Genomic DNA, 25885 nt, shown 5'->3' on the forward strand with positions numbered 1-25885 from the left:
ATTTTTATTAATATTATAAAAATATTATAAATTTGATATAATATATAACATACAGTATATTAAAAGTTAATATTATAAAATGAGAATAATCGATTATAGTTAAAATAATAAAAGTAAATAGATTAAACTGAACTAATAAATATTATTAAAAAATATTTATATCTAATAATAAATTCACGTAACATATCATACTAATAAATGTAAATAAGTAAATAAGTATAAAAATATATGCCGTTCGATTTGGTTTGGATCGATTTAAAAAAATCAATTTGAAATCCGATCTAAACAAAATGACTTTCACAAAATGACATCCAGACATATCTAATAAATTGATTTTTGCGAATTTTAGACTTATTGGATCGATTTACCGTTTTTATTTAGATCGATTTGAATTTGAACCCCCTTATTATTAAGATTTAGTGTATATTCCATCAATAATTTTTCCCTCTTCAATGTTGCATATTCAAAAATGTGAGAACTACATAGACTTCAATTTTATTATATTTGTTAAATTCATGATGTATGTATAGTTTCAATTTTATATTAATAATATGGATTTTGCGAGTTATTCACAATTTATTTCTTTTTTATTTTAATTATATACTTTATCAAAGAAAACTAGAGTAACACATTCACAAAATGTCTATTTACAACATCAAAAAGAACCAAGCCTTATTCCAGTAATTAGAGTCGGCTATATAGATCAATTTTTGCTATAATATTCTATTTAGAACCATGCTTGTGTCCAAATATAATCTCGAGATATTTCTTAATAATCTCTTTTATAATCTTTCTAGGTCTTCATTTTTCTCTAGTTGTTTGACTTATCTCCATCTGATCTACTATCATTACCATAAAATTTACAAGTCTTCTCCAAATGCTGAAACCACCTAAGTCTATTTTCCATCATCTTCTCTAATATAGGTGTTACCTCCAACATTCTCTCTAATATTTTCATTTCTAATCCTCTCGTTTCTAGTCTTGCCACACATCCAATGCAACATCCTCATCCCTGTTACACTTACTTTATTCGCATGTTAATTCTTAAACATCTAACATTTTGTCTCGTACAACATTGTAAGTCTTATCGCAGTTCGATAAAAGTTTCCCTTCAACTTGAGTGGTACATTTGTGTCACATAAAATATTGTCCAATTATTTCCACAACTTCTTTAGCTTTGTGTAATATGAAGAAATAGAGAAGTCACCTTGTTTTAAATAGAAAAAAATTTCTTGGATGTCTTATCTCCTAAATACACCTCGCTGGTAAAATCTATCTTTTAACTCACTCGAAATTTCTGCTGCATTTTCTACCTATAACAAACTTTGATGACCAATTTAGGGGTTAACAGATTTGTTGGTCCCTGACATGATCAATGTGTTGTATCTATCACAATGGATACAATCAGGATCTTCATCACGTGGTTGAGGAGTGCTGCATTGATGAAGTGTAGTTTGTTCTTGGATCTTAAAGTCATGATCATGGAATGAGACCAAAAATGATAATTGTTACTGTTGACTAATGGAGAAACAATAACCAAAACTAGAGTTTCATTTAGGGTACATGAAATAAGGATTTAGGGTATCAATTTGTTAATCTTTGTTAGCATTGAAGGAGGATCCGACATTAACATTGACGGCAATACTTGCAATTGACATGTTGAGATTGAGAAAACTCAGAAAGAAAATGAAAGGATCTTGATTGAAGGTAAAATAAGATAAAATTGGCGAGCAAAAGAATAATTAGAATGCAACAAATGTAACTTGATCAAAGGTTGATGATACCATGTTAAAACTGTAATTACGTAAAAGAAGAACCATGATAAATATAAATATGAAGAAGCTTGCATTATACACAATATGTTTCTTACCTTCAATGTGTTCTTACTTATATAGCAAGCAAAAGCCACATAATAGTTTTTGTCTATTTTACAAGTTGATTAAGGTTTTACAATCCCAAAACTCACTAACTTGCCTTCTTCTTATCACATTTAACGCAAAAAATCTATCATTAAAAAATCAAATAAAACCCCTATTCCTCATAAATCCTCATTAGGCAAAGTGTTTCTTTGATTTTACATTTTTGAAGTATATAAAATTGATTCCTCCACAAAATAATCAAGAGTTTACTAACAATATCATAAATTAATCATTACACCTAAGGTTGTTTTTCTCCAATTTTATTTAACTTTTCCAATCTGCAATAAGACAAACCGTAACTCTCCCATAAACGACAACAAGTAATAAACAAAATCCTATAGCGATATCCTCAAAAATGACAGCTAATAAATTTATGTAACACACTTTTATCATCATTAAACATTGTTTCTCACTTCATTATAAAATGTAATTTTCCAACAAGAAATATACACCCTTCCAAATCTCAAACAAATCTCTTCATCACTATCATTCCTTGTTATGGCCATGGCCATGCCTATGCCTCCAGGTCAAAACATGCCTCCATCAAATGGCACAACCAACATGATGATGATGATGAACATGCAAATGAGTTTCTACTGGGGCAGAAAAGCCACAGTGCTTTTCTCTGGATGGCCTAATAACAACCTTGGAATGTACATCTTAGCTCTTTTGTTTGTGTTCTTTCTAGCTATGGCTGCCGAGGTTTTGTCTAACCAACCTCCGATTAAACGTGGGACTAATCCTCTTCTTGGAGGGTTGATTCAGTCTTCTGTTCACTTCTTTCGAATTGTTTTCGTTTACTTGCTCATGCTTGCGGTCATGTCCTTCAATATTGGAATCTTTATTGCTGTTGTTGTTGGTCATACGTTGGGATTCTTAGTTGCGCGGTCGCGTGCTATTGCTGTTGCTAATGGAGAAGATCAACGTTCATCTTCTGTCACACTTAAAATTTGAATTATTGTGTACTCCATGCTACACCCTCTCGTGTTATATATGAGTGAAAAATCATGTCAAATATATGTTTGAGTTTTAGCTTATATTTTGTTGCATGGTTTTCTCAAAGGTTTTCACTTATGTATTATAGAGTGGTAAGTAATTAAGCTTTCTTTAGCATGATGTGTTAAAATATTTCTACCTTGTTTATGTAAAGGTTGGACATGCAATAGTAGATTGCTCTTTATTATTACTACAAACAATCTAAACTTTACAATTGATAGGCTCTAACTTACATAGCAAGAAAGTCAAGTTAGCGATCATATAAAAGTTTTCTAACTAATTTACAAGTTAGTTAAGTTGTTATGGTAGTTAGGGCTGTTCACGGTAAAGTTTGTGCAAACAACTGAACTGAACCATATTAAAAATTTATTCGAACTGAACTGTTTTAATTTATTAAGAATCGAACCGAACCAAAATTATTAGTTTGATATACCGTTTCGAAATTTCGAACTGTACCGAACTGTTAGAAGACAATTTTTCTAAACCGAACCGTTTATCAAAGAACCGAACCGTTAAATTATTTTTCAATATTAAAAAGAATATTTAAATTGTTTTGAGTATTTTTCATTTTTATTTTTGGTTCGGTTTGAGTTCGGTTCGGTTTTAGTGTTGATTCGATTTTAAAATTGTTTGTATATTATGGTTTGGTTCACTAACCAAACATAACGGTTTGGTTATTTTAAGTTCAGTTCGATTCGGTTCGGCTGTTTGGTTATGTTATTGGATTTTTATTAACAGCCCTAATGGTAGTTACAAGTTACAACTCAAAGCTAACTAACTTGCACTCTTTTCAATAATTTTGTCATTACCTTTAATGAAAAAGAAAATAAAAGTTCTAAGTTAACATTGATTCTTCAACATGTTATATGATAAAGGTTTATTTTGCTCGTATATTAGGTACTTCTTTACACCTATCTATGTGTATGTAAACCAAGCTACCTTTGAACTCATTAGAACAGGGGATACTATACTTACACACACAAACAGAGGACAAACTAGGAATTGATTGTTCAAACATAATGATGAATTAAGACAGTTCAGGGAAATTTAAATAGTTTAAAAAGTAAACAGTTTTCATCATACTAATTCGTATTCGAGCTAACTTAATCTCACAAAGCCGACTTTATTGGTTAATTTAAATGCCAACGACTTTGATTTACAAAATACAACAATTAAACTAACATTTCCTTAAAAAACATTTAACTTTGATATTAATACACAACAAGAGATGATAATCTAAGAAGAAAAATCATTATACATATCCATATCTAAGAGCAAATCGTCCCAATTCCATTGACTACTACTACTACAACCCTCTCCTCCATTTACCATAGTTTCAAATCCTTCTAACTGAAAATCCATTGGAAATTCACCACCAACCATTCCTTGTTGGTCCAAGCATGAATACATCATCATGTCTTCTTGTGTTTCAAGCGTAAGATTCTTTCCATCAGCATCAAATGTTGTTGTGTCTTTCTCTTGTTGAGCTAGAACTTGGTCGGTTTGTGACTCTCCTTGGCTTCTTTTTTTCGATGAGCTTGAAGCAATCGTTCTTGGTTGTGGCCTAATGATTTGAACTTCTTTGGATAATTGTGAGCCATCTTGATCGGCTTCTATAGCGTTTAGTTTCTTGCTTAGATGACAGTTCCAATAGTTTTTCACATCGTTTGCTGTTCTTCCTGGTAGTCTTCCCGCAATTAAGGACCACCTGAAAAACACCAGGGTCATGTTTGGATAAACAACTTAATTAAACGTTTATCGTATAAGCTTTTATGTTTCAAACTTTATTTACCTGTTGCCTAACAATTTGTGGAGTTTGACAATCATTTCCACTTCCTCCTCAGCAAAGTTTCCTCTTTTGATGTTAGGACGAAGATAGTTCAACCATCTTAGCCTACAACTCTTTCGGCATCTGTTTAGACCTTCAACAAACCATTATTCGAGAAAAAAATGGTAATCAGTTGGGTAAGAACCATAAATAGAATTATTATACAATTTCTATTATTAGAACAAATTAATCGTACTCATAGTCTCTAAACTTAACAAACATAGATTGACTCAGTTGGTAAAGATGACGCTCAAATGCCACAATTGTTTATATTAAGACTTCGTGAGTGATAATATATATGTGTTTCTATAAGCGTTCTCTAAAGTTCAGACTTTTCTTTAACCTTGTAAATTTTCGACAAAAATCTATCTAGACTAAATCTACCTCTATATAAGAAGTCTTCAAACTTAGGCTAGTAACTAAACTCAAAGTATTATAAATTAAGACTTGAGACTAATCTTTTGAAACAGAGACGTGTGTTTAAAACGTTGATACTAAACTAAAATTACTATACATAGATCGAATCTCTGACGACATATCTAAAAGACATGATTAATAATCCACTTTTTGTTACCATTAAACTCAGAAAAATATAAGGAAGTGACAAACTTTTACCAGCCAATAGAGGAACCCTATGCCACTTTCCTTCACCATATTGCTGTATACACTTCTTAAGCAAGTGATCCTCTTCTTCAGTCCATGCAACACCACCCATCTCTGATAAAACTCTCCAATCACTATACCACTTTTCACCCTCATAATCAACCCACCTGCATCTTCTTTTATATATACACACAATATGTGGTGATACACATCAACACATGTTTCTTGAAATAAGATGTGCCAACCAAACAAGCCAGCAAAGCAAAGAGTAATATACAATGTCGTTTGCCAAAAAAATGATAGTAAATGGTCCATTGCTCTTTCTAAAACTCTGATCCCAAGCTCCATGTTTTTAAATAGACATCATAAGTATCCAATAGTGGTCCTCATCATCTCTTTAAACTTGGATCTCATCACATTAGAAGTGAGCAATTTAACTATTCATAGCCAAACCTATCCCATCTGTTTGTTTATGTCAGTTGTCATCTCTTTCTGATTAGGATAGTCTTGTGACAACAAAAATGACGACTTTCAAAGTCTTTCACAGTGCGTAAAGTTAGTTATCAAACATGGATGTGGATCCTCTCTGGCCCTTTTACGTACTTGGATCAAATCTCAATCATGATTAGGATCTTCAACAGTAATTGTGACCACAATTTAAAAGTTTTAGAGGTCTTTGAAAGACTATATTTTATAAATTCTCAAATGTGATGCAAATTAGGCCAACCGCTACTAGACAACTCGAGTCACAGTAAGAAGACTCGTGTTAAACGCGATTCTATCAAGCCAACTGCTATCAGACAACTCGAGTCACGATGAGAAATCTCATGTTTAATGTGACATAACATGAAAAATGAGTTTATAAGTGGAAGACTATGGTGAGTTAAGAGTAGAAATAAATTGAGTTAGGATTTGTAATGCCCAAGTCTTTTCTGTAGAAACAAATTAAAGATATTAGTACTCCAACGCTCAAATCAGTGAAACAACCAGAAGTAATATGAGGGTGAGAATGAATTTTGTACTTGTTGAAAAACAAAGATTTGTGGCACCCCTATGTTGATAGGGATGGTCATAGACTTTAAATATTTTTGGTGGTTTTATGACAAACTTACAGTTTTGAGAGACGCTGTCTCAAAAGTGTATTCTATGTGGAGAGCAAGCTCACGTGAGGTGAGAAGCTCTATATTTGGGGTTACTTTCTGCGTATTCAGAATGTCCTTCATCAACCCTAAGGTTAAGGTATATATAGAGTCTTTTAGACATAGGTTGAGGGAAGTTACTTACACTCCCTTGACCCATTTTTCTAGTCCATTGTAACGAGACGCGTCAACTCTCACGTCTATTAGACAAGTGTGATAGAGTTCGGGTGGACAAAGCCAACCCGGCAGGCTGTTACTAAAATTTGTGCGGCTTCATGATCCATTTTGGGCAGCCAGAGGCTTCGAAGGATACCTCGCCCCAATGTTGGCTTTCCTCACGTTTACGTAAACTACCCCCTCTTGGAGTCCAATAAAAATATATCATTACAAATTTAAATACTTAAAACCGTCTGCGCGTGATGCGCCGTGCTATGCGAGAAGCCGTTTGATTGAATTGGACGGTGATTGATACCTTCAAAAGCGGAATTATCTGCTTTTGGTGAAGGTGTGCCTTTCAACTTAGAATTCGTCCTCAGATCTTTTGTCATTTGTCTTTCAACAATTATACTTATATGATTTCCAAATACTAAGAAATACAACAAGTTGCAGTAACATGCTATTCATTCAAAATATATCTTATCATTTTAGCAAGTACTATATTCATAGTTGAGACACTGTTGGAGAGGTAAGAGGGCCCCTACAAAATCCAGCTATCACACCATCAGTTAGGCCTTTTTCAATAAATGAAAAATAAAATAGATGGACAGTACATAATTTTCTTAAAGAAAACACAATTAGTTGAAATTAATGATTGAAAACCTAGAAAACCAGAAACATTGAATCAATCAAAAAGACTAAAAAAACCACATCTTAGCACTTGAACCATAGAACATTGAAGCAATCAAAAAGTGAACTAACTATATCCATAAATGTATAGAGTTTGGGATAGCTTTTATTGATGTCTTGGCCCTCTTAAGTAGGTTGCTTGGGTAGATGTGTGTTTGCGGTCCATGCATGCATAGATTCCAAGATAAAGACAAATAGAAGGACTAGTTCAAATCACACTGGTCCTTGAATCTTGGTTTTTTGTTGTTGCTGTATGATGTTGATGCTTATATTGCTTTCATTATTGAAAAGTTTGGGGACCTATCTTCGATTCTTACTTTCTCATGTTGCACATGGTTCTACTTCTATTTTCGGCTTAACCACTGTAATCTCAACAGAGAAAGCCATGCATAAAATGTGATAGACAACTATAGATAGGAAATGATAAAAATAAATAATACTCACTAATCTTTTTTTACTTCACCCTCATGCAAGGAATCACCAAGTTGGTGATGTGATTTATCTTGCCTCATCCTTTTTTTTTATAGAGGAGAGTGTATGTGCAAAGAGATTCTGATTTTAAAGTAAGACATGGTTTAATTGGGATATGAATGTAATGATGATACCTAGGAGGCAAACTATGAGCTCATATATGCTTTTGATTGTTCCTATATTTAACTCATGATTGTTGCAACCTAGTTAAGATTGAGGTTGTGAGTGTGCCCCAAATTCATGTTTGGTAGAAACGCCATTGTGAGTCAGATGGGTTCCACAATATGAAAACACTACAAAATTTGAGACACAATATCAATCATGCAAGATTCTCCTTTATATTTTCTCAACCGGTGTTATTCGTGTATGCATATTACCTCTCTATAACATCTTGTAAAATTTGCTAAGCCAACAAATCCTTAACCCTCATTTGTTATAATCTGAAATTATTTATTCTTTCAAAATTTGCCATAATAAATTTCGTATCAAGTTTAATCCCCACTTAATATCAATAGTTAGAACAACATCTAATATAAAATATTAAAGAGAATCAAAAGCAAAAAACAGATAACACAATCGATCTGGGTTAACACATTTTGGTCAATGATACCCACCTCTGTTATTTTATTACGAATAATCTATAGTTTTTTTTTCTGTGATTAAATAGGATTATAATATTACAATTAATAAATATATAATATTATGTCCTAGTTTACAATAATACTCTTCAACTTCAATCACACATACAGTAGAAGATAAATTTTTTGAATAACAAGTTTTTAAAAAAAAAATTCAAAAATAACAAACTTTTCAAAAAAAATTACAAAAATGGCAATTTTTTGCTATTTACACCACGTTGTCGCCAGGGGGGGTGGCGACAACAATCAGCCCAAAGAGTAGTCGCCAGAGGGCCTGGCGAATTCTTTCTAAAATCAGGTGCTGTCGCCACCCCCCGGCGACAACACTCCCCTTTATTTTATTTTTTTTCATTTTTTTCAATTATTTTTTTATTAACTATCTTTTCTCATTTATTTTTTTTAACTACAATTTTTCCATTATTTTTTTATACTGTTTTTTTATCTTTTTCTTTAATTATTTTTTAAATTTGTTATTTTTGAAAAAATAACTGAACATCAAAATATTGTTATTCTAAAAATAGTTAATAAAAAATAACTGAACATCAAATTTTAATTAAGTGTGAAAATTTAGATTATGAATAAGAGTTATTATCTAATTAAATTTTATTAACTATTTAAATTCAACTATTTAATACCACTAATTTTAATTAAATAGTTGAATTTAAATAGTTAATAAAATTTAATTAGATAATAACTCTTATTCATAATCTAAATTTTCACACTTAATTAAAATTGAAAATTTTGTGTCTTTTTTAAAAATTTATTTTATTGAATGAAAAAGAATTACAGCCACGTATCATATATTGTTTCATGTTTCGTCAAACAGAAAAAGAATAAGAGAAAAAATATTTTCAATGAGATTCATTTATAAAATATTTCCTCTCAAAATTGGGAAAAAGTATGAATGAAAGATATCCATTTTAACAAATATTTCCCCTCGAAATTGAAGAATAAAAAAAAGAATGAAAGATAGATAAAATAGAAAATGGAAAAAAATTAATACATCATTTTTCATTCTTATATATGAATATTTCTGTATTTTGTGAAATGCATGTCTTTCTTTTCACTCATTATTTAAAACAATCAGTCCAACAGTGTAATTTGTATTCAATTTTATTTTAGAAAAGACATTAGAATAACAATATTTTGATGTTTTTTTCAAAAATAACAAATTTAAAAAATAATTAAAAAAAAAGATAAAAAACAGTATAAAAAAATAATGGAAAAATTGTAGTTAAAAAAATAAATGAGAAAAGATAGTTAATAAAAAAAATAATTGAAAAAAATGAAAAAAATAAATAAAGGGGGTGTTGTCGCCGGGGGGTGGCGACAGCACCTGATTTTAGAAGGAATTCGCCAGGCCCACTGGCGACTACTCTTTGGGCTGATTGTTGTCGCCACCTCCCCTGGCGACAACGTGGTGTAAATAGCAAAAAATTGTCATTTTTGTAATTTTTTTGGAAAGTTTGTTATTTTTGAATTTTTTTTTTAAAAAACTTGTTATTCAAAAAAAAAATTCTACAGTTGAATCTAAAACACATTTGGAGTTTTCACTTTCTCTTTGTCCCACATATATTGTGTTCCTATATGTGTTAATATATAATATGTTTTCTCTTTGTCCCACATATATTGTGTTCCTATATGTGTTAATATGAGTCAACAATGATTTATACCCTAAGTTCACTTTGTAGTTTACTACAGGATGAAAAATAATACACACAAAAATAATTAAATAATTAAATGATTTACAAAGAGAATAAATAGAAATAAATGATTATACATAAAATTCTATGGATGAGAGGAACAATGGCAATTGAATCACGAAAGGCTACCCCCAAATGTTTAGTCATTGATTTCTAAAGCACATCAAATGGTCTTTTTAGATGGATCAATGAGGTGAGTTGGGCCATAAATGTGTATATTTTTTTTTTTTGACAATTTCTTTATAGAATTTCATGCCTTCTTGCCAACCCCTAGCGAAATTTCATAAATATCTCTATTATTCGGAGATGCGTCTCCGAAGACGCAAAAAAGAATTATTTTGGAGAAGCATTTACGAAATAATTTTTTTAAAAAAAAAAAGGTATTTTCGGAGATGCATCTCAGAAATAACCGTTTTTTCCGTCTTCGGAGATGCATCTCCTAATTATGCTGCGTTTTTCTGTTATTTCAAAACAGCCACCCCCTCATTTCATTCTACCAAAAACATCCAAATTTCACCACCACGCCCATTTCTCCAAACTTTCTACACAATCTAAAGTTGCTCTACAACATCAAAGGACTCAAAGGCTCACTCAAAGGCACACTCAAAAGCACACTAAAAGCTTCAAACAAATTGTAAGTTTCTAAACTTTAATCTCTATCATTGATAATCTTGTTAGGGCAGTTAAAAATTAACAAAATGTAGTTAATTGAAGTTATTAGCAACATGTAGTAGTGTTTGGTTGGTAAAAATTGGATTTTTAATGATTTAGGGCAAGAAATGGGGACTGCAAAATGGAGAATCGCAAGCATTTTCAGAAGTGCATTTCTGAAATCACCTCTGACCAGTTTCGGAATTGCACTTCCGAATTTAGTCTGAACTGTTTTTTTTATTTTCTGAATTGTTTCAACGTCTTACCTGGTGCAATTTTTTCAGGAAAATGTCATGAAATCAAAACGACTTAGAAAGGTAGGGAAACCCAGACGACATCGGCTCAATGTGAGCGTGCTGCACAGTTAGTAGCGACACGGGGACGGGGTCGAGTACGAGTACCCGTCCAAATGAATGAGGCGCCTGCATGTTCCTCATCTGGATCGAGGAGTCGGATGGCTCGGGCGACTTCCTCCCGTGAGGATGAGGTGCGTGAGGATGAGGAGGAGGTGGGAGTTAAGGAGGAGGAGATACTCGATGTTCGCCCTGAGCACGACGAGGATGATGCAGAGGAGGAGGGCTACTGTTAGCTGGATATTTCGGTTGAAGAAAATGTTTCTTGAAGAGTTAGAGTTAGAAGAAAAAATGGCTTCTGATGGCCATTTCCGAGAATAAGTGGCTTTTAAATGGCCATGTCCAAGGATGTTATTTATGATGAAGACGACTGGAATCGAAGCTAAATCGAGATAGATTGTCTTTGAGACTTAGGCTTATTCGAAATACAAGAGTATTGAAGCTTAGCGTATTTCGTTGCATTCTCGTTAAAGATCACGTTGCCACGTATCGAAAGAGGATTCAGGCGGGAGGATTTGAATTTCGAAATATTCTGTGTAACCGAACAAGGACAGATGGCACCCCAGGGATTCAAAACGCATGCATGTGAGCAACGTGGCATTTCGTTAGCGTAGGACCGTTAGGGTCGGATTAGTATAAATAAGGGTCTTAGTATCAGGATCCAGTGTGTTCATTTTGTACAAATCACTCACAAATCACTCAAGTATCAAGTGTTAAGAGAAAGAGTTCGCTGAAAAATGTACGTATGACACCACACATTTAATATGTTTGTATTTCCACTTACAGAATCAAAGTATCTTTAAGTTTCCTTTACTTTTTTCGTCTAGTTTTCTTGTAGTTTAAGTTTCCTTATGTTCTTCGATTGATATTTTGCACTTTACAATTATTGCACTTTACATTCCTGTACTTTACGTTTCTGAAAGTTACATTCCTTTATCATTTTGTCAAAGTCTTTTTTCTTGCGTTCATAACTAGTTTACGTTTCAGTTGTGTACAATCAATGTTAGTTTATTTCGCAAGTTACTTACATGTTCATACTATAACCGAGTTTCGACGCAAAAGACCAACAAACATGAAACAAGTTATCTCAAAAGACAACTATTTGACTATGTCCTAGGATCAATCTAGTCGATCCTGCGAGTAACCAAAGTATATATTTATAATTTGGAGGACTAGCGGTTGTTTACCGGAAATCACCGTAAACAGCTACCCGGGAGGGCCTGCAGACACATCTGTGTTGATTTACTATCATGACCATGTCGCTCGACGAGTTTGGGAGGGCGAGGTTGTTTTTTATTGCACTTTATAGTTTAATCGTTTTTTATTTATGTTTTTATTGCACTTTCTTCTAACAGTTTAACTAACAATGTTTTTTGTTTTTGTTGTGACAGGAACGGGCGACCATAAAATCCGTGAACCATGCGCGAAAAATATTTGATCTGTTTAAACCACGGGCTCAGTGGTTTAATGACATTGTAGCAGGGAGCGGGCTTGGAGGGTTATGCATAACCGGATATAGTACCATAAGCCTCAGCATGCAGGGGGCTTTTGTCGAACGGTGGCATAAGGAGACGTCTTCTTTCCACTTTCTTTTTGGGGAGTTGACGATCACCCTACACGATATGGCCTATCAGCTCTACCTGCCGATAAGAGGGAGGTTACTGGATCATTCTCGGATACAGAGGGTTGAGGCCATAGATTGAATAGTGGATTATCTAGGTATGGACCCAACCATGGCGGATTATGAGTGCAGAGCGATGAGTGGGGTGCATATCCGATTCTCGAGCTTGAAAGAGCTTTATGAGAACCACTTGGTGGCGGCAGTGGAGTATGAGGAGGAAGGTGACAGACTTTTTGTTGAGTATCACCGGGGTTGTGCTCTGCGGTGTTGGTTCATGTTCTTGGTAGACACTACACTCTTTGTGGATAAAAGTGCAACCTACATTGACATGACTTATATCTGGTACTTTATTGATCTGACTACGGTTCACGAGTGGAACTGGGGGGGCCGCCATTCTGGTTTACCTATACCAAAAGCTGAATGAAGTCTCCTACTGGAAGACCAGACAGTTGACTGGCTCTTACACACTCCTTACGATACGTTTCTTTTTAATTATTTCACATTTAATTATGTTTCATATTTACTTTTAACATATTTTTGTATTTGTGTTTTAGGGCTAGGTCATCTCATACTTCCACCGCATCCACGGGTACGACATTGATCCTGTGTACACTGAAGCCATGCCCACGTCCGCACGATACATCCTCCAAAGGGGGAATAACAAGGTGGGCCCGTATCGTGTGTACCACGACCGCACTATTCATGATGACATCCATTGGACGCCCTTCACTGATTACGGTAATGTTGTCTCATTCGACCGCATCGCATTATAGATGGTTGGCATGTGGGACCAACACCATGGTCAGGTATCTGCCGGAGCGGTGCATGAGTCAGTTTGGACGTGTGCAGATGATATCGAGGTCTCCATTTGAGGTTGCTCCTGACACCGTTACCTGTCGGGACCTCACTTCTATATTTAAGGATTAGGCACATCATTTGGTGCCTGAGTATCGACATATGGTAGCCACCCAGAGCTGGCACTGTGTGGATGGGTACATGACATGGTTTTATCAAGTTCCACATCCTTTGATGACACAAGATGCTCCTGAAGATCCACCTAGGCCAGCACATGAAGAGATATTGGAGAACCAGCAGGCCGAGGATGACCATGCCACTAATCTCCTGCCAATATGTCAGCGGATACAGATGCTTGGGCAGGATGCATTGGGCAGAGGTATCATTGAGTAGGGCGGTCCAGAGGCAGTTGCCATTATGGAGAGGATGGTTAGTGACGTGGTCGGTGCGGCAGCGTATAGGAGGCAGAGGAGGTCGCAGGGTGTTCACATTAGGCATACTCGATAGCAGTAGCCTATTTATGTTTTATTCATGACTTTTTTGTATTCGTGTTGTAGTATTTTGACACTGAGCACTTACCCATACAACTATTTTCGTATTTATAATATTGGTATTTTATTATAATTTACGTGTTATATTTTGTCGATTAATGTAAAATATATGATTAATCATTGTTTTGAAAAGAAAGAGAAAAACTCAGAGAATATTTCGGAGATGCATCTCCGAAACTGGTCTATATGTTATTTTGGAGATGCATATCCGAAAACACCCAAAAATGAGTATTTTCGAAGATGCATCTCCGAAATAATTGAAAATGTGAAAATGGGTGATTTCGGAGATGCATCTCCGCAATCTAGGGATATTTTGGGGTTTTCAACAGGGGTCTTCACTCCATGGGGTCTATAAAGAAATTGTCTATTTTTTAGTCTCTTTTTTCCAAACCATATGCCTCTCCTTAGATTAGCACAACCAATGGAACTTTTTGTACAACCATGTTGTTGAATTTTATTCTTGAAGAAGAGAGATATCGTCTGAAATATACTGTACCGTGTTGGTCTAATGTGGTGCTATGTAAACACCCGTATGCAGTGGAGTGCATTTTAATACTGATTTTTTACTCTTCTAGAACACATTTTCAGTCCCCAATGGTTAATTTAAAGTTGAAAAAATTATATAAAAAAGAGTATTGTACTAGTAAAAAAGAACAAGTGTGCATGGCATTCCTACAAGGGTATGGATACTCAGAGGCCTTGGTAAATTTATAACAATTGAGGGTGATTAGGACTTTCCCACGTCAGCGAGAAGCCATATGCGGTGATGTTATGGTGGTTTTAGAGGACATGCTCATGTGAGATAATAAATTTTGTCTATCAGCGTAGTGCTTAGGTATAAGCGTGTAATATATGATCTATCTTTCTTCCATTTAGGAAGAAGTATTTATACAGGTCTTTTGGGCCTGGGGTTTGGGAAACTCTTAGAGGTAATAACAACTCCCCTTGACTAGGGAAGACAGTGGACTACCTAATTTCCTAGAAACCGTGGTATGACCTCTTCTCATGTGGCTGATAGGAGATAATGGTAACGTACACGTCACCTGCCCTAAGGGAGAGATTGTTGAAATTCTGGCGTAACACACTCAGATGACGTGAAAGATGTCGAGACATGTGATCTGTCAAGAACAATCATCAAAGAATATACACAGAATAATGTCAAACTGAAAGATAAAAGACGCCAAAAATTGTTAACTCAGTTCGGTGAAATCACACCTACTCTGGGGGCATACCAAGCCAGGAATGAAGTCCACTATCAGCAGTATTAATTCGGAGTTAAACTAGTCCCAAGAAACCCCTCAATTAATCCTTACCCAATGACCCTTCTACCTAGGTCCTCCCTAGATATGAAATATCCCCATTCCAATTCCAATCATCGCAATGATGTTGTACAGTTCTCCCGTCCTAGGAGCTGTAGCAACGGCCTAATATCCATCTCCTAATATCAAATATCAAAAAGTTTAGAAGACATACTTCCATGAAAATCCCTAGCCAAGAACCTTGACTATGACCATGAACTTGGAGTTACTTCAAAGCTTCCTCCAGGTGATATATATATATATATATATATATATATATATATATATATATATATATATATATATATATATATATATATATATATATATATATATATATATATATATATATATATATATATATATATATATATATATATATATATATATATATCTTTCCATTAGATAAAAGTATACCTCTATTCTCATGTCGTGTAATAATTGTATCATTTTCATTTTTATTATTCTTATTACCTTTGTTATTTAATCAAGAATGGGGTAGATTAAAATCAATAATTTTCAAAAGAACAAAAACATGTGCTTTATCTAACGTCAAGCCTTTTCCAAATCAAATTCAAATTGAATGAAAACGCGAGTGCTCGATCCAACGCCGAGTATCTCTTTCGCTTAACTAATATGATTTCTTAAATATATTTCAAACACTTGATCGTTTTATGTGCGAAAACCTTTTCTTAAATAAACGGATTGAATGGACGAGCTGGAAGAATTTCCAAGCTTTTTCCTAAATTAATCGGATACAAGCTGAATAGCTTGGCCATTCGAATAACAAAAATCCAATCAAAACACTTTTAAATAAGCAAGTTTATTTCAACTCAATGGATAATTAATGAGCGAGTTGTAAGAATTTCCAACATTTCTCATGGGTATCCTAATACGAGATGAATATCTCGGTCGTTTAATATTAACTCATTCTCCATTGTTAAAGAGTTAAGGCTAAATTCCTTTTACTCATTTCAATAAACGGATTAAACGGGCGAGCTGGAAGAATATCCAACCTTTTCCTAAGTGTTTGAATACGGGCTGAATAGCTCGAACATTTTGCACTCTTATCCTATAAAATAGACTCAACCAATCAAACATTTTTTCTCCTTGACCCCATGTGACTTCGAAAACCTTTTTATAAAGAAAATGTTTATCTATTCTAACGCGACACAAAACAAATGCTTACGCCTCCCTCGTGAGTGCAAACAAGCAATGTTTAACTATTAGAATACGATCCTAACATCGTTCAATAAAATCAACCAACAAATATGTTGTCTTTTACTCATTGCACCACGAGAATACAAAGGCACAGGATTACAAAATCTTGGTGAGCACAATAATAAAAAACCCTAAAAATCCTTTCTTTTTTTTTCCGCATAATAAGTAGAAGAACCCAAACTTTTACGCTAACACGCATTCACAAAATTAGCTAAATGGGCCCCCTTTAGTACAACGGATGTGAGGGGTGCTAATGTATCCCCCTTGCCACGACCATCTTCTTTTATTTCGTGGTTTTTATCCATATATTCCTGTTCCTTTGGAACAAGTAAAGTTCAATGGCGACTCTGTTGTATTTCGATCGTGTGATACGCTCGGATATTTTTCGCACTGCGACACCAGTCCATTTGTAATTGTTTAAATACCTTAAAGGTATTTTTATCGATATTAATGAAAATATTCTCATGCTAAATTACTCTCTCTCTCTCTCTCACTCTCATTCTCTCGTTATCTCTCTTTCTCTCTCAGACACACACTCTTCATATTCAAATCCTCCATCTTCACCAACCAAGTGATTCCAAGTTCTAACATTTGGCGTAAAGATTCTAGGTCGATCCATCAAACACCTAGTGTGCAACATGAATTCTTTCTCCAATGAAAGAATTCCTACAAACGTACCCGCCCTTGATGCAAAAAATTATGCAAAATAGTGGAAGCAAATTAAAGTGTTGTTTGGCTACCAATATGTTCTTGAAGTGGTCAAGAACTGGGTTAATCCTCTTATCAAGGCGCTATTTTTTTCCATAAATGTATGGATGGTGACAACTTTGAGAAAGTTGGTGATTGAGAATCATCAAAGCAAGCGTGGAAAATCTTGGAAAAGGCATATGCAGTGGCTGATAAGGCGAAGGTGGAGAAATCACAAACTCATAAGCGTCAGCTTGAATTATTCAAATAGAGGAAAAATAGACAATCAACGATTACATGACGAGAATTACTCAATTGGTGAAGCAAATAAAAGCATAAGGAGAAACTATTATTGAGCATAATGTTGTGGCAAAAATCATGCGTTCTTTGACGGCAAGATTTCATAACACAATAATGGCGACTGAGGAATTGAAGGATCTTGCGATGATGAGTAAAGATCCAACTTTCTTGAGGCTCGTGAGCAAAGGATGGAGGATAGAAATAGTGACAATATAAAGGCGGAGATTGCTTTGCAAGTTTGTTTCAATGAGAAGATTAATAAGTTGAAAGGAAAATGGCCCATGAGGAGTAAAAGGAATTTTCATATTTTGGTGGAAGAGAGTCCCAAAGTTCAAAGAATTCGACTTATAAAAAAGGTGAGAGCAGATGTAAAAACAATATCGGTCAAGGTAACTTAAGAGGTGAAAGGGAAGAGATTGACAAAAATAAGATACAATGCTTTAATTGTCTAAAGTTCGACCATTTTGCAAGAGAGTGCAACGCAAACAGGAAAGAACCTCAAGGGGATGAAGCCAAGATTGCAAGATAATAGTTTGACAAAGATAACTCAGTCCTGGTCATGATCACATAAGGGGGATACAACAGCAACATGTTGCAGGTAAGCAGTAGTACTGGGAACACTGCAAAAACATGTTGTAATCAATTACATAAAAGTTGTAACTGGTTATATGCAGAAGAAAACATAATGGTGACTGTGAGAGAAGAAGATCACAGCAGCGAAGAATGGTATTCGGACGCTGGTTATTCAACGCATATCATGGAGAAGAAGGATTGGTTTGTCAAAATCAATCGTGCCATAAAGAACAAAGTGAAGTTCGCGGACAATACCACTCTAGTGATCCATGGGATTAGAGGTGTTCATTGGTTCGGTTAAATCTGAACCAAACCAGAATCCAAACCAAACCATAGTGTTTTGGTTGGAAATTTTTTCAATTCGAGCAAAAATCGAACCAAACCAAATAAATCCAATGACAATTGGTTTGGGCATCGGATTTTCAATTTTCTACCTGCAAGCCCAACACAAACCAACCATAATTAGTTATCATGAAAATTACTACCAAGCATTCAACTTCGATAAGAAAAAAAGTACAATGTCGTATGTGGACAAATTATGCTATTTTAATTTGTTATTAGAAAATTGTTAGTGTAATGTGATAACTGAGCATAGAGCTATGAAATACATTCATTATCATACTAACTCAAGTGACTAGTAATAGATTCAAAAGTCTTTATGTTAGATATTTTTCTTGTTAGATATTTTTGAATCTATTAGGGAAAAATGCTAGTCTAATATTTACAATTGAACACTATTAATACTATATTTTTTTATATTATTATAAAAAATTAATTTATGTAAATAAGTTATTTTTTTCAAATATTTTGGCATTTTTTATCTATCCCATCAATCCATCTCAACCCAGCCCGTTGTTTCTCGGTTCGGTTTGGGCTTTATTGCAAAAATTTGCAAATCCAATCCAAATCAATCCATTTAATTTTAATCGGTTCGGGTATCGAATTCTCTCAAAATCGAACCAAACCGGCCCGCGAAAAACCACTTCATGGGATCAATGATTTTTTATCATGAGAATGGATGGTGTACAATCATTAATCAAAGACGTATTATACATTCCATGAATCAACTGTAACCTTCTAAGTATTGGCCAATTTCTTAAGAAGGGTTACAAGATTCACATGGAGAATAAGGTGCTATGCGTTATGGAAGAAAACATGGTTTTGGTACTTAAAGCTCCCATGGCTACCAATAGAACCTTAAAGATTGAGTTGAAGGTGATAGAGCATAGGTGTCTTGCTACAGCGGCTAGTCGAGAAGAGTGGATATGGCTCTATCGTCTTGGGAATCTCAATTTAGAGATCTTAATGTGTCGCAAAAGAACGGAATGGTAACGGGGTTGCCATTGATCAATATATCGACTAAAATTTGTGAGGAGTGTGTGCAAGTGAAGTAACCCGGGTAAATTTAGCAAGGATGCATGTAGAACCAAGAATTATCTTGAGTTGGTGTATTCTGATGTATGTGGACCGATGCAAGTTAATTCAATTGATGGCAATAGATAGCTTGTGACATTCATCGACAATTATAGTAGAAAGCTATGGACATACCTAATTAAGATAAAATATGAGGTATTCGAAGCGTTCAAGAATTTTAAGTCCATGGTTGAGTGGCAAAGCATTCACAAGCTCAAAGTTATCAAAACAAATAGTGGTGATGAATATGTCTCAAATGAATTTGGGAAGTTTTGTTATCAAGAGGGGATAATACGTGAGGTAGTACCACCCTATAAATCGCAGCAAAAAGGTGTTACTAAAAGGAAGAATGGATCAATTATGAACATGGTGAAAAGCACGTTGAAAGGGAAAAACTTGTTGAAAGAGTTATGGTGAGAAGCGGTATCCACCTGCTTATTTGTTGAATAAGTGTCTAATAAAGAAGCTTGAGAAGATAACACCAGACGAGGCATGGTCCGAATTTAAAATGAATATGAACCATTGAGAGTTTTTGGTTCTATAGCGTACCGATATGTTCTGGGGAAGCTTAGAAAAAAGCTAGACGATAACGCATAATTGATGATACATGTTAGGTATCACTCAACGGGAGGTTACAGGTTTTATGATGCACTAAACAAAAGATTCGTGATCAGCCGAGATGTTGAGATGATTCGAGACAGCTTAGTTAATGATGATGGTGATTTCGTCCATTTTTCACTTATGGACGAATATGAACCTGTTAAAACGAAAGAGGCCTTAAGTGATCTAAAATGGATTTGTGTTATTATAGAGGAGCTGGAATCGATTGAGAAAAACAATACTTGGGAGTTAGTTGATCTACTAGAAGGAAATAAGTCAATTGGTGTAAAATGGATCTATAAGGTAAAGGCAAGTCCCAAGGGTGAAATAATCAAGCATAATGCTCGATTAGTTGCTAAAGGATTTTTGGAAAAAGAAGGCATAGACTTTGAAAAGGTATTTGCATCGATTGCTAGAATTGAAACCATTAGGATAATTGTTGGTATTGAGAATAACAAAAATTGATCCATCTATCAAATGGATGTTAAATCTGTGTTTTTAAACGGGCCGCTTAAAAAGGAAGTTTATATAGAGCAGCCCCCTGGTTTTGTTGTGAAAAACCAAAAGTTAAAGTTCTACTAGTTGAAGATAGTGTTGTACAGTTTGAAATAAGCTCTAAGAGCTTGGAACAAGAGGATAAATGGTTTCTTAAAGGATATTTGCTTCACGAAGTGTGTATCTGGACATGGCGTATATGTGAAGACGGATACAAATGAAGGGGTGATAATCCGTTGTCTATACGTAAACAATTTGTTAATTACGAGCAACGACGAGAAGTGCATTTTTAAGTTCAAAAGTGAGCTTATGAAAGAGTTTGAGATGACCGACCTTGCTCTGATGACATACTTCTATGGTATTGAGTTTCACAAGTCCAAGAAGGGCTCATGCACCAAAGAAGCTATGTGCTTGAAATTTTGAAGAAGTTTGAAATGGAGCATTGTAATGCTGCCATTACTCCATCTGAACCGAGGCTACAATTGTCGAATAATGAGAATGAGCAAGATGTTAATCCAACTCAGTATATGAGGTTGTTTGGATGCTTGCGCTACTTGTGCATTATGCGGTCAGATTTAGCGTTTAATGTCGGTATTGTGTGTAGATTCATGTAGAGACAGAAGGTGTCTCACTTGAAAACAGTCAAGAGGATTCTAAGATACGTCAAAGGATCTACTTTCTAGAAAATTCTGTTTCTCGCAGTGGACACGCGGAGAAAATACAATTTACTCGGTCTTACTAATTCCAATTAGTGCGGAGATAAAAATAATCAAAAGTCTATTGTTGGATACATCTTTATGTTGGGTGGAACGTCAATCTCATGGTGTTCGAAGAAGGATCTAGTATTAGCATTCTCGTTTTGTAAGGCCATATATATTTTTAATTCATTGTGTGCGTGCCAAGAAATGTGACTAATGAATCTATTGAAGGAGATGGACAGTGATGAAGGGGATACTGTAACGCTCTTGGCTGATAACGTTTCCACTATAAACCTTGCTAATAACCCAATTGCACATGGGAGGAGCAAGCATATTGAAAGGAGGTTTCACTATTTGATAGAGCTTGTTAGTGAAGGAAGATTGAGATAATGATTTGCCAAAACAAAGAACAAGTTGTTGATTTGTTGACCAAGGGAGTCACAGTTGAAGTGTTCGAGAGATTGAAGATGAACATGGGCATGAAAGACTTGGAGCACTTGAATTAAGGTGGTGTGTTAAGTGAAAAAACAATAATTCAAATGCTATAATCGGTTATCCCGAGAGTGTAATCGATTACATGTAAAAAAGTCAAATAAGCTAAGAAAAAGTGATTATGGAGTAGGTGTAACCGGTTATGGATTCGTAGTAACTGGTTACTATAACCGGTTGTTGTAATCGGTTACCACTATTATGGAACTAATTTCGTTTCACCTGTAACCGGTTACAGGTTTTGTGTAACTGGCTACAGGTTTGAGAATTTAAGTTTTTTTAGTTATTTGATGTTGTAACTTGTGTTCCAATCCACTTGTAATTGTTTAAATACCTTGGAGGTATTGTTATCAATGTTAATGAAAACATTCTTACCCTCAAATATTTTTTTTCTCTCTCTCTACATTCAAACCCTCCATTTTTATCAACCAACTGATTTCAAATTCTAACAATTCGAATAAGTAGGAGACGAAATCAACAAAAATAACCAGTGAATACCTTAAAAAAAAAAAGTTTGTTGAAAAGGAATAGGGATGCAAGTCTCATTGAAGATGGAATCTGGAGCTTGGTATGATTTTTCGAAATGCAGAAGGCCAAATTATCAGGGAGAGTTCTAGAAGGATGAAAGGCAATAGTGATCCACTAGCGGCGGAAGCTATTGCTTTAAAAGTAGCAATGAAGCAAGCGATTTAGTGGACCTTTCAGAAAAATGGATTTCGAATCGAATAACATTAATCTGGTAAGATGATCAACGATGTCAAGATGTTACCTTAGAGCAATATCATAATAAAATACAGTTCTATAAGAAAGATGAAGAGATTTTAAACAATTAGCTTCAGCCACACGAATAGACAGAATAACGATAAGGCACACAAACTAACTAAGATTTATTTTAGCAAAACTTAAAAAATTGGAAAGACTAAATGGATCTCGATCCAAATGTAATCTCTTTATCTTTTTAAAACGAGGTTAATTATATAAAAAATATATCTTAAAACATGTATGATAAATGTACACCTAAATTTTAAACACCCATAAGGTGTCTTTTGCAATTTTTGGGGTATGATATACTTTTGAAATTTATAAAAATAACATAATTAAAAAGTGGTTAAAAAGATTGGAAGAGAAGAATATGGTGTCGGATAAGGTGTTAGAAATATTCTGGTATACAAATATGATATCAACACTCATATTAAAATGTATATTAAGTTGACAATGGTAGGCTCTTAATGAATATTAAATTGAAGATTTGGGAGTGTGATCGTTTTAAGTTCTCAAATTTAAATCTCGCTAGATCTTAATGATTACTCTCTCCGGTCTTAAATATAAGCAAAAAAAAAAAATCTATGGTCTTAAATATAAGTAAAAAAAATAATATTTATTACATTCAATATTACCATTTCAAATATATCTCTATAACTTTTTACATTTTAAATGTTTGCAACAATTTCTAAAGCAAAAAATAGGGGTAGAATTAGAAAGAGAGTAAGAATTAAATGCATTGAAATATTCTCCTTAAAGTGTGAGTTTTTTTGCAAATTTACTTATATTTGAGATCGGAAGGAGTAATATTTTTTAAATCAACAAGCATTGGATCAAATATATTGAACAAATTTTTCACAACAAGAACAATTATGTTTAAACTTTAATTTTAATTAAATGAAAAATTTACATTTAGGGAATATATATATATATATATAGGAGACGTATCAAATGAGAACTTTGATTATTATGAAAATTAAGAACTTTTAATAATAACCATATGATTTAAACTCAATGTTCAGGTATGCATTTATGTGATATGTATTTAAAACAGAATCTAACTATTAATTATTATCTCATAAAATTTAAGTGAAATTTGAAGCATTGATTTTAAATCATAGGGTTATTATTAAAAGTTCTCCGTTCTTATAATAACAAAAGTTCTCATTTGATACGTTATGAATAATGTAGAAGACCCGTGCGTCCGCATGGATAATTCAAATCTTAAAATGAATAATGTATTACAAACGTATAAAAAGAAGTTTAAAAACTCGAATGACGAATGTTAAATTAAGATTCATAAAGAATAATATAGATGTAATGAACCTATATATAGTAGCTATTTACAAAAAAGTTAGAAATGCAATAGGCAAAAAGGTATTATGGTAATAGCGACCCGTGAAAGTAGTGAATTTCAGTGATAAAATTCACACAAGAAAGATATAATGGTGATAGTGACCTGTAAAAATAGTGAATTTTACTGATAAAATTTACATAAAAAAGTATTATGGTAATAGTGACCCGTAAAAATAGTGAATTTAAGTAATAAAATTTAGTATCTTAGATTGGCTTGGTTGTTATTGATATATAATTGTTATTATAAAATCACAAATAAATACAAATATTTAAAAATAAATATGTAGCATATCACCAGTATTTTAAATCCAACATATCTAATAACTATAAACATTTACAAATATTTTGTTGATTAAAATTAAAAAGGTAATGTGGTGATAGTGACCCGTGAAAAATCTACTGAAATTAAAATAATATTTGATTACAATTTATGGACGGGTAAATTCATTCACATTTAAAATCATTTGATTGAAATGTGATTACACTATAAAATTTAAATTTAAATATTTGTGTCTTTATCTTAATACATTTTTACATGTATTAACAATAAGTTATAAAGTATGACTTTAAAAAGTATTAAGAGTAATTATCTCAAGGCTAGTTATTTGATTATATTAATGAATTTATAATTAAAAACGGAAAAAATTATTTATAACTAAAAACGGGCCGGGTGCCGCCGAGCCGCCCGCGCACCCGCCAAAAAATAGCAGGTTGGGTTGGGATTTTAGGCTCGCCGCTCGCCAAAGACCACCCCGCCAAAACCCGCTGCCCGCCATACCCGCCCCGCCAAAGCGCGTCGCTCGCCAAAGCCCGCTCCTCCTCCAAAACTCACTCTTTTTTTAGTTAATTCTAGTAATTGCAATTCTTGATGGTTTATTTTATACATTTATTTATCAATGTAATATTTTTTGAGTAAATTTGTTAAAAAATTACTTTTATAAAAAATTGTTTTAAAAATTAAGTGAAAAGTTTAATTAAAAGGTAAAAAAACTATTAATCTATTAAAAAAATATAAATAAAAATAGGCGGGTAAGCCCGCCGCCCGCCAACCCGCCATCTTGGCGGTGCGGGCATGACTTTTATGCCCATTTTACTTGGCGGGCATGCCCGCCCCATTCTTTTTTGGCGGGCATGCCCGCCCCATTCTTTTTTGGCGGGCATATAGCGGGACAGGCGGGACGGGCGGCCCGTTTTGCCACCCCTATATATATATATATATATATATATATATATATATATATATATATATATATATATATATATATATATATATATATATATATAGGATGGATATATTTACTCCAAGAGTAAGTTATCAACATTTACTCCACATCTTAACCATTAATTTTTTTCAATCTAATGGTTAAAATTAATGAGTAATTAAATAGGGAGAGAGAAAACCAATACTCATTAATTTTAACAATTAAATTAAGAAAAATTAATGGTAAAGATGGGGAATAAGTGTTAAATAAACTTTTATATATATATATATATATATATATATATATATATATATATATATATATATATATATATATATATATATATATATATATATATATATATATATATATATATATATATATATACACACACGTAATAATTAGAGTAGTTAGTTTTAGAACAAGCACATGATGATTGCATATGCCACCAATCCATTTAAGAGTTTTGGATTAATTTTTCCAAAATCATGTTGCTTATGGCATACGGAAAATGTCCTTTCTAGTTGACATGAAGTTCAAGGATATCTAATCTGACAGCAACGTTACATTTAATATGTGGCTTAGTAATTTACTAGTACAACCTTAAGTTGGAATCTGTCACAGTGCCTTGTTTTAAGAAACGAATTCAAGCCTTTGTGCCATGTTAGGCCAACAAA

General features: G+C 33.7%; 2 protein-coding genes across 2 annotated transcripts; one reads left to right on the forward strand and one right to left on the reverse strand.

The window, feature by feature from the left end:
- The first annotated feature begins 2328 nt into the window (after nucleotides 1–2328).
- LOC131642440 (copper transporter 6-like) lies at nucleotides 2329–3114 on the forward strand. The gene has a single exon (XM_058912681.1). The coding sequence runs from the start codon at nucleotides 2418–2420 to the stop codon at nucleotides 2871–2873; it is 456 nt and encodes a 151-aa protein (XP_058768664.1). The 5' UTR covers nucleotides 2329–2417; the 3' UTR covers nucleotides 2874–3114.
- Nucleotides 3115–4018: 904 nt separating this feature from the next.
- LOC131642439 (transcription factor MYB113-like) lies at nucleotides 4019–6096 on the reverse strand. Its single transcript, XM_058912680.1, has 3 exons — nucleotides 5359–6096; nucleotides 4708–4837; nucleotides 4019–4623 (listed from the first exon to the last, which is right to left on the reverse strand). Exons 1-3 carry the CDS (start codon nucleotides 5456–5458, stop codon nucleotides 4152–4154), a joined length of 702 nt encoding a protein of 233 aa, XP_058768663.1. The 5' UTR covers nucleotides 5459–6096; the 3' UTR covers nucleotides 4019–4151.
- Between the last annotated feature and the right edge of the window lie 19789 nt (nucleotides 6097–25885).

Source organism: Vicia villosa, unplaced genomic scaffold (genome assembly GCF_029867415.1).
Source record: "Vicia villosa cultivar HV-30 ecotype Madison, WI unplaced genomic scaffold, Vvil1.0 ctg.005015F_1_1, whole genome shotgun sequence".
In the NCBI taxonomy this organism is placed as follows: domain Eukaryota; kingdom Viridiplantae; phylum Streptophyta; class Magnoliopsida; order Fabales; family Fabaceae; genus Vicia; species Vicia villosa.

What these genes read in the sequence shown, in the direction of transcription:
- LOC131642440 (XM_058912681.1), top strand. Translation starts at nt 2,418, where the DNA reads ATGGCCATGGCCATGCCTATGCCTCCAGGTCAAAACATGCCTCCATCA.
- LOC131642439 (XM_058912680.1), bottom strand. Translation starts at nt 5,458, where the DNA reads ATGGGTGGTGTTGCATGGACTGAAGAAGAGGATCACTTGCTTAAGAAG. An exon ending in TAGGGTTCCTCTATTGGCTG is followed by an intron (nt 4,838 to 5,358) that starts GTAAAAGTTTGT and finishes GGTTTGTTGAAG; the next exon opens with GTCTAAACAGATGCCGAAAG. An exon ending in CACAAATTGTTAGGCAACAG is followed by an intron (nt 4,624 to 4,707) that starts GTAAATAAAGTT and finishes GGTGTTTTTCAG; the next exon opens with GTGGTCCTTAATTGCGGGAA.